This window comes from Schistocerca americana, chromosome 1 (assembly GCF_021461395.2).
Source record: "Schistocerca americana isolate TAMUIC-IGC-003095 chromosome 1, iqSchAmer2.1, whole genome shotgun sequence".
Classification (NCBI taxonomy): Eukaryota; Metazoa; Arthropoda; class Insecta; order Orthoptera; family Acrididae; genus Schistocerca; species Schistocerca americana.
The window spans coordinates 81,785,733-81,800,024 of record NC_060119.1 but is presented as its reverse complement, the minus strand read 5'-3'; the positions used below and the strand labels follow the sequence as shown (position 1 = coordinate 81,800,024).

General features: G+C 40.6%; 1 protein-coding gene across 2 annotated transcripts in view; it reads left to right on the top strand.

The window, feature by feature from the left end:
• The window catches only part of LOC124548300 (leucine-rich repeat-containing protein 15), a 145,510-nt gene that overhangs the window by 119,453 nt on the left and 11,765 nt on the right, over positions 1-14,292 (top strand). For both annotated transcript variants that reach the window (XM_047125165.1, XM_047125166.1), the window contains exon 2: positions 12,624-12,872. In XM_047125165.1, coding sequence (XP_046981121.1) covers positions 12,624-12,872 — 249 coding nt within the window. The remainder of the gene's footprint in view (positions 1-12,623; positions 12,873-14,292) is intronic.

Here is a 14,292-nt window from a genome sequence, read left to right as displayed (position 1 = left end):
TCGCGATCACAAATGTGTATGCTACATCAGATCAATTTTCTCGAGAGTGGTGACAGATAGAGATCTCCACCAAAGTCTAAAGAAAAGTTTCAGTATGTTAGCTAAATTTCATACGCAGCAAAATGCTATGTAATATGCGCCAAACGCAAAATTATAGCGACCCCTGTTTTTCATTACATACTTTTACGAAATTCGTGCACTGTTTTACATAACTGCAAATATCACAATAACTGTGGCCATTAATGAAATGATGGGGATGTCATCATGAAGCTGACATTAAAAGTTATTAGCAACGCAGAAAGGACATTTTTAACCGAATAGTTTCTGTAAAATCGTTTGAGGAACATTGCAGGGCGTATGCCTCTGTCATCGCATCTCATCGCGGGCCGGCCGAAAGCAGGAAATCATGTTGGCCTCCCCTTCCAAACAAACCAATGAACACGTCCAGGGCCCAGGACGGAAATTGGTCACTGCGCATCAGCCAAAAGATTGCTGTGACATTCGTGTATTTCCGACGTGTATGCTGAAAATTCGGAAGCGTGATCTATGGCGATGTTATTACCAAATGCATCCAAACAGGACCAACATGTTGTTACTACTTTCTTGGCAGCCGAAGCACAAACATCGGAAAATATCCGTCGGAGAATGGAGAATGTCTGTAGGGCCGTACGCCTGCCGAAAACCACCGTTGTGGTATGATGCACCAACTCCCGTGCTGGTCGGTATTCGCCACAAGATCTGAAAGGCCAGCACCACCTGGCAGACTGTAGTGGGACACACTCGAGCACCCGCCCTTATAGTCCTGACCTCTCTCCATGCGAATATCACACCTTCGGTCCCTTGAAAAAGGCATTGAAGGTTTTGTGGCGGTGTTCGTAGCGACAAGCAATTCGCTGTAGAAACGGCTTACGAAGTCACCGCCACACTTTTAATAGCGGGCCGACCGGTCCGCTGGAACAGTGAACAGAAAGATGAAAACCCAAACACTCTGATTAAATGAAAGTCGGTACTTATCTTTATTAACGAAGATACAGAAACACAGTAGTGAACGCCGTGTCTACAGAGATCTGTCTAGTTCGAGTCGGAGTGGCTAGGTCAGCGTCGGCTGACGACAAACAACAACTCTGCTGCGATGAACACACAACTGACTAGCAAGTACACAATTCGGTGGCGAGTATACAACTGAGCGGCGAATACAGAACTGTCCTAGCGCTCGCGACTCCAGCGCTTAAGAAGCCAGAAGCCAGCGGTGGCGCGCGCAGACTTGCGGCGATTTCCTGTCTCGCTGGCGCTGCTTATGCGGACGGCGTCCGGACTTAGATGCTGCCAACCTTTTGGCAGCGGACTCGGGTGGCATTACTGGCTAGGATATAACAGAAGGGTCGACGATTCCTGTCGGACGAGGATGTGCAACAGGCAGTTAAGGACTTGTTGCCGCGGCAGGACGAGGTGTTCTGCCAGGTCTTCAACCTGGTGCGTCAGCGGTATGATTGTCTCAGTGCTTATGTCGTTTTTTCCTGACTGAAATATCGATCTTGGACAGTACGGTCTTCAAACGCAAACTTTCTGATCGCCCATTATAGTTAGTTTATTTTTGCGATGCGCATAATGAAGCAATTTCCTGTCTATCGCGGGATCTACTTAGAACTCGAGAAAGTATTTAAACGATACATTCAGCATATGTGACGGATATGTTTCAGTTGTACTGTCATAGATGCATCGTACAAAGTATAGTAGTGTAGTGAATGGACAATGTTCACGCATTCCTTTCACAAGCTTCAGCCTCCAACACATTGTGGCCGAGCGGTTCTAGGCACTTCAGTCCGGAACCGCGCGACCGCTACGGTCGCAGGTTCAACTTCTGCCTGGAGTATAGATGTGTGTGGTGTTTTTAGGTTAGTTAGGTTAAAGTTGTTCTAAGTTCTAGGGGACTGATGACCTCAGATGTTAAGTCCCATAGTGCTCAGAGCCATTTCCAACACATTGTGTCGCATGTTAGTGTAAGTATCTGGAAAAATATTATAATTATTGGTAACCTTTGTAATCAATAACGCAATCGTACGAAATAGTGGTAATGGTAATGATCTCTCAAAAATAATTTTGTTTCGATATTACCCCTGAGGTGTAAATAATTACCCCCTGACCGGGAACCACTGCCATAGATACGGCAGTAACACTTGAGCAACCGAGTACATTAGCTCTTCTTTCGAGATGCTCTGTCCAAGGCCGCAAGAGTCTTGTCATTTGCCAGAGGCGATTATCCCAGTGGATTCTCCTGTTTCTGTACCACCATCACTAGAATGATTCCCCATTTTCGACCTTTACGGTCAGTGGAATGATTCCCCATTCGTCCGTGCTCCGCCCTATATACGGTACTTTCTTACCGCGTCTCGTTCCCGCAGCCCAAGCAGTGGGCATCCAAACTCACGGTGGGCAATCTGGAAAGTAGAGAGAGGAGTGCAGCATATCAGAATATGACGATACGGGTCGGGGGTAGCTGCTCACTTGATTAATGGATCCTCCTCAATTTCTGTGATAAAAGGTAAGTAGCTCCGACCTCGGTTTCGGTCTATTCTTCTAACGAAAGGGGACACTGGCATTGCTGCTTCATGCAGATCCCCGTGTCCAGTACTTCCGCATGTACTCGCAAGCCGATGGTGACGTAAATACAGCTGTTGTTCCCCCTTCCGCTGACGCAAGCGCAGCACCGATAGCGAACGCAGTACGTGTGAGGCGTCCAAATGCAGCTCCTAGTGCCCATTTGCAAGCAAACAGACACCACTCCGAAAAGCAAAGAGCCCGTCACACAACGCAGTGGCTGCCGCGCAGGGCTGAATTAATTTTCCGAAAATAAATCGTAAAACACACAGACTCAGACCAAGTAACAAAATTCAAAAGTATACAAACAATTCATCGAATGTATAAAACAAAACACAGAATACTAAACCAGTTGTTGTTGTTCTGGTCTTCAGTCCTGAGACTGGTTTGATGCAGCTCTCCATGCTACTCTATCCTGTGCAAGCTTCTTCATCTCCCAGTACCTACTGCAACCTACATCCTTCTGAATCTGCTTAGTGTATTGATCTCTTGGTCTCCCTCTACGATTTTTACCCTCCACGCTGCCCTCCAATGCTAAATTTGTGATCCCTTGATGCCTCAAAACATGTCCTACCAACCGATCCCTTCTTCTAGTCAAGTTGTGCCACAAACTTCTCTTCTCCCCAATCCTATTCAATTCCTCCTCATTAGTTACGTGATCTACCCACCTTATTTTCATCATTCTTCTGTAGCACCACATTTCGAAAGCTTCTATTCTCTTCTTGTCCAAACTATTTATCGTCCATGTTTCACTTCCATACATGGCTACACTCCATACAAATACTTTCAGAAACGACTTCCTGACACTTAAATCTATACTCGATGTTAACAAATTTCTCTTCTTCAGAAACGCTTTCCTTACCATTGCCAGTCTACATTTTATATCCTCTCTACTTCGACCATCATCAGTTATTTTACTCCCTAAATAGCAAAACTCCTTTACTACTTTAAGTGTCTCATTTCCTAATCTAATCCCCTCAGCATCACCCGATTTAATTTGTCTACATTCCATTATCCTCGTTTTGCTTTTGTTGATGTTCATCTTATATCCTCCTTTCAAGACACTGTCCATTCCGCTCAACTGCTCTTCCAAGTCCTTTGCTGTCTCTGACAGAATTACAATGTCATCGGCGAACCTCAAAGTTTTTACTTCTTCTCCATGAATTTTAATACCTACTCAGAATTTTTCTTTTGTTTCCTTTACTGCTTGCTCAATATACAGATTGAATAACATCGGGGAGAGGTTACAACCCTGTCTCACTCCTTTCCCAACCACTGCTTCCCTTTCATGCCCCTCGACTCTTATAACTGCCATCTGGTTTCTGTACAAATTGTAAATAGCCTTTCGCTCCTTGTATAAGAAATACGACGGTTACACTTAACAGAAAGTGCAAGATAGTGTAGGTAGTGGGGAGCAGGCGTGGTAATTACGACGATAAATAATTACTCGCACTACCGTCACTTCCTATGAATACCTTTATTCTCACAGCGGAAACACAATGCGTTTAGCATAGGGCGCGTACAGTGATCTACAACCAGGATGTAGAAGTCTGGTTTCTGAGTATAGAACTGCAGCGTGTCTGCAGATACACGTCGTCCGCCATATTGTAATTTGGCAAACAAATTTCAATCGTTCTGCATGTGACAATGAATTGCAGGCTGATTTCTTGTTTTCAACTTTATGTCAACATATGATGTAATAGGCTGATTAGGAAGCGGAATTGAAAAGTATTTTCTTTGCGTGTTCTAGTGACATTTCCTAGCAGCCATGTTGTAGTCTGGCAAGAAACGAAATATTTACATATATGGCTGGCACGATTAGATAGATGAAGTTCAACATCCAGGTAGTATAGAGATCACTGGGCGCGTACTACAGAGAACTGATCTGCCAAAGATACAGTTGTTCTGCGATTTATTGAGGGGTAGAGCCAGTGGTTCTGCGTCCTCACAATAGAAAAAAGTTTTGACAGAAAATTAACAACTTGAAGGTTGACCAGGTAGAAAAAATCAAGAAACTTGGTACTTCTTGGTTGGATCATAGGGAAAGAATCAGTTCTGGAGAATGAAAGTAATATGGGCGCCAAAGAAGAGTAAAAGGAAATTCTGAAATGCAATTCGTTGTATGTTTCGTAGTTCAGAAAGGCAGAACAACAACAATTATAATACAACTTAAGAATAAGTTTGTTCATTAGAATTTGCGTGGTAGGATAGAAGAGGTGGTGATGGCCAAATTGCATGTCATTGTTTCATTCTGAATCTGCAGTGTCTTTACATTACAAAAGCAAACTATTCATGTTTCGTCTGGAGGTTGAGGACGATAAATATAGGCAACATTTTTGGTCTTAGCACAAGTGGGTTACATATTCCCACTATAAACTATACAGCACTCACAGCTCTCCAAGGGGATATACTTATAACAAAAACTTTCATTTTGACTCCAAGAAATATATCCTCAAGCGACCTTTGTCAAAACATCATTAAGGTGTTCTTTGAATTTTTCAATTTTTTTGATTCATCTGATGTGAATCACAGACAGAAAAACAGTGCTGATACTTGAGAGTGGGGAACATAAGCAGTTCGTTAAGCTTAAGCTTTCTCAGAGTCTCTCAGATGAATCACAGTTCACAGATAGCTGCTGGTGATGCACAATTTGTGTTTTCCCATTATCTATGAGGGGTGATCAAAGAGTCCAGAATCGGTATGTCAGTCTCACAAAATGACCATGAGCAGTGAGGTAATCATCCCACCAATGCACCAGGTTGAATGTACCTTTTTGGTAAAACATCGTGTCATACTTGTAAAGAAGTCCATAAATGCCTCCTGCATGCCCTCATCCAACAGAAATCGCTGACCCTTCAAGGCTCTTTTTAAGGGACTGAAGGTATAATGTCACATGGGGAGAGGTCAGGACCATAGGGCAGGTTCATGAGTGTCTTCCGCTTGAGGCTGGCCTCCCAAATAGACCAGCATCTTGTGTTGAATTGCAACCAACACATAACTTGGCATACCATTCCACAGTGGTGGTTTTTGACACTCATGCTGCCCCACACACGTTCTTCATTCTCCAATGGATGTTCATTTCTACTTCAGCAGCCAAGAAAAGGATAACAGTACATTGGTCCCGTTGAGATGCATTTGATAATAATATCACCAAAGTTCACTTTCCCACTTGTACCACATACACGTCGGAAAGACTTCAATGCCCAACTAATCCATTGCATACATGTGGGTATTTACATATATGCACATCAGAGTCATACTATGTTGCATGTATGCGGCAGCAATGAGCTCAAACGGAAACTTTTTGATCACCCCTTACACTATTCTAAATAAGTACAAAAGACAAAAGATTTGTCTCCACCATGAAACATCACACTGTTGCTATGTAAAACACCTGTAGCCTTGGTAATGGCCTCAGTCTGGCGAGGAGAGTTCACAAGTATTTCTCCAGGTTTGTATGTCCAGTTGAACATGCTCATTGATGATTAGATCCTGTAGGACTACTAAACTGTAGGGATGTTCATTGCTACTTTCCACATACATGTTCCAGATACTCCTCGAAATGTTCTGTAGGATTAAGATGGGGCATTTAGCGAGCTGTTTGTGGTGTGATAGGGAGCTTAGGTGTTCATGGAAACCAGGAACGTATGTATACAGCTTATCAGAAGACAGGAGTGTCTGCAGCATAGTCATCATGAAGAAGGAGAACAAATGGAAACACTTGATTACTAAGTACATTACCTTCATTAATATTCACAGTAAGTTGAATGAGGGGCTCAAGGCATATTAGTACAACAAAAGACACCCACAAAACATCATAGATCTACCACCAGGCTGAACTACACCGTCCTCACACTTCAGATTAAATGGCTAATGGGGCTGTGGTTCACTTGAAGTTTTATTTTATTTGTTTATTTACACGTCAAGTTCCATAGAACCAAATTGAGGAGCAAATATCCAAGGTTATAGAATGTGTCAGTACATTAAATTACAAGGTAAAAGTAATAACAGATTAAAATAAAATGTTTATGAACCCAAAAAATTCAAGCCATAAATTTAAGTAAACACAATCAACAATACAGCATAAGAATCAGCTTAATTTTTCAAGGAACTTATTGACAGAATAGAAGGAGTGACCCATGAAGAAACTCTTCAGTTTCAATTTGAAAGTGCATGGATTATTGCTAAGATTTTTGAATTCTTGTGGTAGCTCATTTAAAATGGATGCAACAGTATACTGCACACCTTTCTGCACAAGAGTTAAGGAAGTCCGATCCAAATGTAGGTTTGATTTCTGCTGAGTATTAACTGAATGAAAGCTGCTTATTCTTGGGAATGAGCTGATATGTGTTAACAAGAAATGACAGTAAAGAATATATATATATTGAGATGCCAATGTCAAAATACCCAGACCCTTGAACAGGGATCGACTAGAGGTTTGCGAACTTACACCACTTACTGCCCGAACCACCCATATCTGAGCCAAAAATTTCCTTTTAGAGTGGGAAGAGTTACCCCAAAAATAATACCATATGATATAAGTGAATGAAAATAATCAAAGGGGTTGACTAGAGGTTCACGAACTTACACCGCTTATTGCCTGAACCACCCATATCTGAGCCAAAAATTTCCTTTTAGAATGGGAAGAGTTACCCCAAAATATGATACCATGTGATATAAGCGAATGAAAATAATCAGACTAATTTTCATGTTGAACGATCACTTACTTCAGACACCATTTGAATAGTAAAAATGGGAGCATTAACTATTTGAACTAGATCCTGAACTTGCGCTTCACACAACAGGTTACTATCTATCTGAACACCTAGAAATGTGAACTGTTCAGTTTCACTAATCATATGCCCATTCTGTGAAATTAAAATGTCAGATTTTGTTGAATTGTGTGTTAGAAACTCTAAAAATTGAATATTTTTGTGGTTTAGCAGTAGTTTATTTTGTACAAGCCATGAACTTCTGTCATGAACTGCACTATTTGAAACCGAGCCAATGTTACTCACAACATCCTTTACTACCAAGCTAGTGTCATCAGCAAACAGAAATATTTTAGCGTTACCCATAATACTAGAGGTGTGCCCCGCTCAGACCCCACAATGCAGCCATTTCCAACACTGTGAATAATGACCTTTTGCTTTATGTTGCTAAAGTAAGAGGTGAACCAATTGTTAGCTACTCCCCATATTCCATAATGGTCCAACTTCTGGAGCAATATTTTGTGATCAACATAAATGAATGCTTTAGTTTGGTAAAAAAATATGCCTAGCATTCGAAACCTTTTGTTTAACCCATCCAGTACCTCACAGAGAAAAGAAAATGTAGCATTTTCAGTTGTTAAACGACTTCTAAAGTCAAACTGTACATTTGACAGCAAATTGTATGATACAAAATCATCACTTATCCTTTTCGCTTTTAGCAAACACTGATGGAATAGAAATAGGTCTAAAATTGTCTACATTAGTTTACTACTGAGTACTTTAATCATTCAGGGGACTGAACAGGGCCAACATGTGCAGCACAGTACTTTAATATTCAGCTAGGCACTCCATCACATCCATGAGAGTCCTTAGTCTTTAGTTATTTAATTATTGACTCAGTCTCCCCCTTGTCTGTATCACAGAGGAGTATTTCAGATATCGGTCTTCGAAAGGCATTTGCTAAGGGAGTTATATGATTCCCTGCAGAAACTAAATTTTTATTTAACCCACCAACAATGCTCAGAAAATTATTGTTAAATATTGTACATATATCTGATTTTTCAGTAACAGAAATATTTTTAATATGAGCTGATTTTATGTTGTTGACCTTGTGCTGCTGACCACACACTTCCTTCACAAATCACCGTATGTTTTTAACTTTATCCTGTGAATTAGCTATTCTATTTGCTTACCACATACTCTTTGCCTTCCTAATTTTTAAGCACCTTACAATACTATTTGTAATGGGCAACTGTAGCTTGATTGTGACTACTTCTAATATTTTGATTTAATTCCTGCTTCGTTCTTCATGATATCCTTATCCCACTAGTCAGCCACCAAGGCTGCCTTTTACTGCTAGTACCCGTTTAGAATGTTCTAATGGAAAGTAACTCCCAAAGAGAATGAGAAATGTGTTAAGGAAAGAATTATATTTGTCATCTATGTTATTGGCACTATAAACATCCTGCCACTCTTGTTCCTTGATGAGGTTTTAAAAACTCTCTATTTCCAATGGATTAATTTTCTTACATAGTTTGTAATTATATGTGACATTTGTTTGAGTACAAAAACCTTTTATTGTTAAAATTTGTGCATCATGGACTGAAAGGCCATTCACCCTTTTACTAACAGAATGCCCATATAGTAATGAAAAATGAATAAAAATATTGTCTATGGCTGTGCTACATTCCCCTGCACCCTAGTTGGAAAAAACACAGTCATATGAATTTAGGAGATCTACCAACATCCTTTTTCTTGCACAGTCATATACGAAGTTAATATTGAAGTCACCACATATATCTAATTTCTGGTACTTTCTATAAAGTGAATCAAGAACCCTCTCTTGTTAGAGCAGAAATGCTCTGAAGTCAGAGGTATGGGACCTATAAACAACAAAAATTAGTTTAGTTTCACTAAATTCAACTTCCCCTCCACAACTTTCAAGTATCTGTTCAGTGCAGTAAATGAAATGTCGTGTGGCTAGGGCCTCCCGTTGGGTAGACCGTTCGCCTGGTGCAAGTCTTTCGATTTGACGCCACTTCGGCAACTTGCGTGTCGATGGGGATGAAATGATGATGATTAGGACAACAGAACACCCAGTCCCTGAGCGGAGAAAATCTCCGACCCAGCCGGGAATCGAACCCGGGCCCTTAGGATTGACAGTCCGTCGCGCTGACCACTCAGCTACCGGGGGCGGACTTCAGTGCAGTGCCATGATATATCTATGGACTCAAATGGAATACTGTTTTTTACATACATGGCCACTCCCCCACTCCTCAAGGAACTCCTTGAAAAACAGCCAGGTGATCCGTATCCTGATAAAGGAAGCCTCTGAATTGTCAAATTATTTAAGTGGTCCTCTGATATACCAATAATTTCAGAGTCAACATCTATAAGCAGTTCACTAATCTTATCTCTAATACCTCTTATATTTTGATGAAATGTGCTAATTCCTTCTCTACTTGAAAACATAAATTGCACCACTGCAATGTGACCCTTGCCCTCTGCCATCAGTATCTTCTCCAGCTCCATGTTAACATGCCTAACAGCTGCATTAAGATGAGGCCGATCATGACACTGAAACAGCTACATGAAATGCACATTAGTGCCACCAGTTTGAGTAGCTATCTTTACCAAGCCACCACCTATATTATATTCTCCATCCCTATCAAGACTGTTCCCAGCTCCACCCACTATCAGTACCTGATCCTTCTTCATAAAATTCTTACATATCTCCCCTATGCTGTCAGTCACCTGAGCCAACCCTGCACTAGGCTTCACTATGCTGGTGACCTGGTACTCACTCCTAACACTTCCTGCAACTGCTGGCCTACACCTCGACCGTGCGAACTTACCTAACAGAGGCCTTCTAACTGCTGAGAACTGCTGCATGTTTCTGACACCTACAGCTGCAAGAAGCTCCTCTCCACTCAGCTCTGACAATAGGTCAAATCTATTGCACATACACAAAGTACAACTGTCTGAACACCTCTATCTCCTACCTGCTTTTTTGTCAATTGCCAGTTCCCATTCCCCAGCACTCTTCACCCTCCTCAACCTATCTAGTTCCTTGTTTGCGTATTGTAACTGCACCTGAAGGGCACAGATCTTAGGCTCCTGCTCCTTCATCAACAATTTCTACTACAAATTCTGAATTCTCAGGAGGGGATCTCGCTAGAATGCCCACTGGCTTCCCCACTGCATCCCCCCAATGAAAATACTTTGAACAAATCCCACACCATAACCCACTACTCACAAACCTATGACAGAGCCCACACTTCTCACTCATGGTAAAATTTTACAGTTACTGAAAAAAAACTAAACATCTACGTTACCTAAGTTCAGTTACAACAGTAGTCTTGCATCATTTGAAAAGAGGCGAACTTGTGACTGGTTGGACCACACTAAGTACCCATTTAAGATGTGCAGTCACATGTACAGCTGTGATCAGTGGCCTTTTGAAAGGTACCAGACTCCAGTCCCTGTCAGGTAAGATATTTTTATTATCACTTTCTTACGATATGTTACATGTTTGCAAATGGCACACCATTTCTTATAGACAAGTTCAACATTCCATATTTGTACATCAATAAATTGGACAACTACATTCACAGTGTGTTCATGGACATGTCCAAACACATTAGCTCCATTTTGCCATTCCGTCTCATCTCCATGTTGACCCAACTCACTGTTGCTGATTGGCACTTAACTTCACTACCATGAAATATGTCAAAAGTGGAGGGTCACATCATGGCATGCTACTAGTTGTACACCACATAGTATTCAAAACTGATAAACTTATCAACAAAAATAATTAATTTTTGATAATGCAGGATAATTGGATAGATAAAAGAATCCACTCACCAGGCAGCAGTAGGAGAAAACATGTAAAAGTTATGGAAATGTGCAAGCTTTCAGAACCAATGGTCCCCTTCTTCTGGCAAAAGGGTTGAAAGGAAAGAAAGAGGGATCAAGGAAAGTGACTAATGCAGTTTCAGCAGTTTTATTCCAAATTATTTACTAAATGCAAATTTTATGACATCAGCTGCAATAGGTATAGATGTTTTACACAGTTGCGACACATGAAAATTTGTGCCGGACTGGGACTTGAACCTATATTTCTCATTTACCATGACCTGTCTTAACCATTTCGGCTATCCATGCACACTCCTGGCTCGATCCAAACCTCCTTATGCTGCTGTCCAAGGCTGTTATTGTAATCTTATGTACTTCTCCCTTTAAGGTCATAAAGTTCATAACAATACTTGATTCCCGCTCGGGGAGAATGACACTCCCACAAGGAACTGTGACCATTTTTATCATTCAGGTGTATGAAATATTATTCCAAATTATTCACTGAATGTGAATTTTATTATATCATTGGGTAATACATCTATATCTATTGCAGTTAATGTCATGAAATTTGTATTCAGCAAATAATCTGGAATAATATTATTCACCTGCTGATCATCAAATCATATGAGGGTGTGCCAAATTTTTATGTGAAAACTCTTAAAGCTTTTTAAATGAAACAAATGTTATTAACATTCTAAATATTTATTCTTTATGTCTACGTATTTATTTATGAGAGGGTGCTCTGTATGGACAAATTCATTGAATTCAAAACTTAATGAAAGCACTCTGTTCCTCATGCACTGACATAGTTAGGCTACATACCTCCATGTTAAATGCTACAATATGGAGCCCTCTGGTGACAGAGTGCTGCAAATATGTAGACATGTGGAATGTTGATAAAGTTTGTTGTATTTAATAAGCTTTAAGAGCTTTTCTATAAAAATTTGGAACCATTATTTTCTAGCATGCCCATGTGTCAAAGCTCAGAAGTTTATTGAGCTTGCTTTTGCTACAAGTCATAACTTTCTTCTGTTTGTTGTTATCACTTGTTCTGCATATCATAACTTCTTTCTCATGTTAAGAAAGTGTCTTAATTAGTTCATTCGCATGGGTTGTTTGTGTAACTGGTATTAGGTCTGAAATGGCATCAAAAGATGATCCAGTAAAATGTAGTTTAGATTACAAATCTGGAGTATTTTTCTAATCTAGTTTTTTTACTGATATTCATGATTCATAGCATTGTTTTGTTCCTACAAAATGGCTGTACAGCTTCAGCAACATTATCAGTGGAACAGATGTTTAAAATATTAAAAACATCAGCTGTTATCACTATGTATTTTTAAGTGAAGTGTTTTAGTTTCCTGTTGATGAAGGTGAATTACTATTACATAGCATTACTATATTGGTAGCATTTCCTCTGTTGCAAAACTTAATTGTACTCGGTATTTTCCTTTGCAGATGCGGCAGTTGTATCTGCTGCTGTTGGTAGGGTTGGCGCTGGCGGCAGACCCACTGTCGTCATGCCCAGAGGATTGTGTGTGCACGCGGCGAGCTGGACTCTCCGAGATGGTGGCACGCTGCACCAAGTTAGACCCAGCAAGGCAAGTGTTTGCTGCTGAGGTGCGCCATCTTCACGTCAGTGGCGTCCCCAAGGAACATGGCATAGTGCTCGACCATGACACCTTCAAGAGGATGGGACTGCAGCAGGTGACTGAATTTTCTCATGTTGAGACTACTGAAGGGTGATCTGTTTTAATTGATAAAAATGATTCAATAGCCAATACTGCATAAAATATTTCTTTATTTAAGACAACCAGTTTCAACAGACTTTGATGTAATCTTCAGGTCTGTAAGAAAGTGTATACACATGTAATATGCCTCATAAGTTAAGATGTAACATTTGATATAACAGTTTTAGTTTGGCATTACAAAAGCAGGAAGTGGACCTGTACATTTACATACCTTAAAAATCATTTGTTGTAAAATGTGTTTATTTTATGCTGAACCTCACACCAAAATGCCAAGTTAATAAAAGTCAGCACATCATAAAAGGTTTATTTAAACCTTAAATATTTAAAAACGTAATGCATCTTGGCAAAAGTCCATGTCCATATACATATTGCTCACAGATGTTTGTTACATCACACGAAGATGGTTCACAATTGCACATCTGTTTACAAATGCTGGACATATTCTAAACAGTGCAGATCCACTTTAAATGGCATATAAGGTACAACTGACAAGCATTATAGCAAGGATAACATTTGTATAATATGTTGCAGCCACTAGATGGCTCTTAGATCCAAACCATGTAACAGAGCATAAATAAGTCACTTTTCATATTTAAAATCAACTGCTTTTGTGAGTGGCCTTTAAGAACAGTAAAGATTACAAAACTGTACTTTCTTAAAAACTAAAACATGTATTAAATTCTCACAATCCTCTTTATACATGCTTATTATTGCATGCATAATAGGAAAATTAAGATAGTTATTACTTTGTTGTTGTTGTGGCACTTCGCACTACAGGTTGGATCCCCGAAAGTGTTTTCTTGTACAATTGTGTTTCTGTGTCGTATCATTGTACTTTTCACCGTATATCACCATTGTTTACCTGCCTTTTCAGCATTGGTAGTTCATAGTTTTTTGCCCCAGATTAGTTGGGAAGTTTGTGGTGTGCATAGTTCTCCCTTGCTGGACCCCTGGCTACATCAGGCTGATCCCTGTCTACCATGGATGAGCCTGAAGAGCATCCTTTGTGGCTCTCCAACACTTCCACTGCCACCCCTTGTGGTGAATCATTTTGGAAATGCTGCTCACCCTGGCTTCCAGTCACGCCTGATGTTCCGCCCAACTCGCAGTAGGCAAAGGATCGTTTGAATCACGCCAACTGCCACAAATTGTCTGCGGATATCACCGGCACTGAAACCTATCACCATGATGACTGTCCACCATCCCATCACAGGGACCGTTCATCCATGACATCATTGTCTGACTACTCACCTGACTGCTTAGTAATTGATCTTTCTCGTAGTGAGGCGGCGACTGCCTCAGCTGTGTCTGACAACCACCTGGCTGTACCTATGAGTGCACCTCTTCCTACATTGTCCCACCACTGTGGCGAGTCT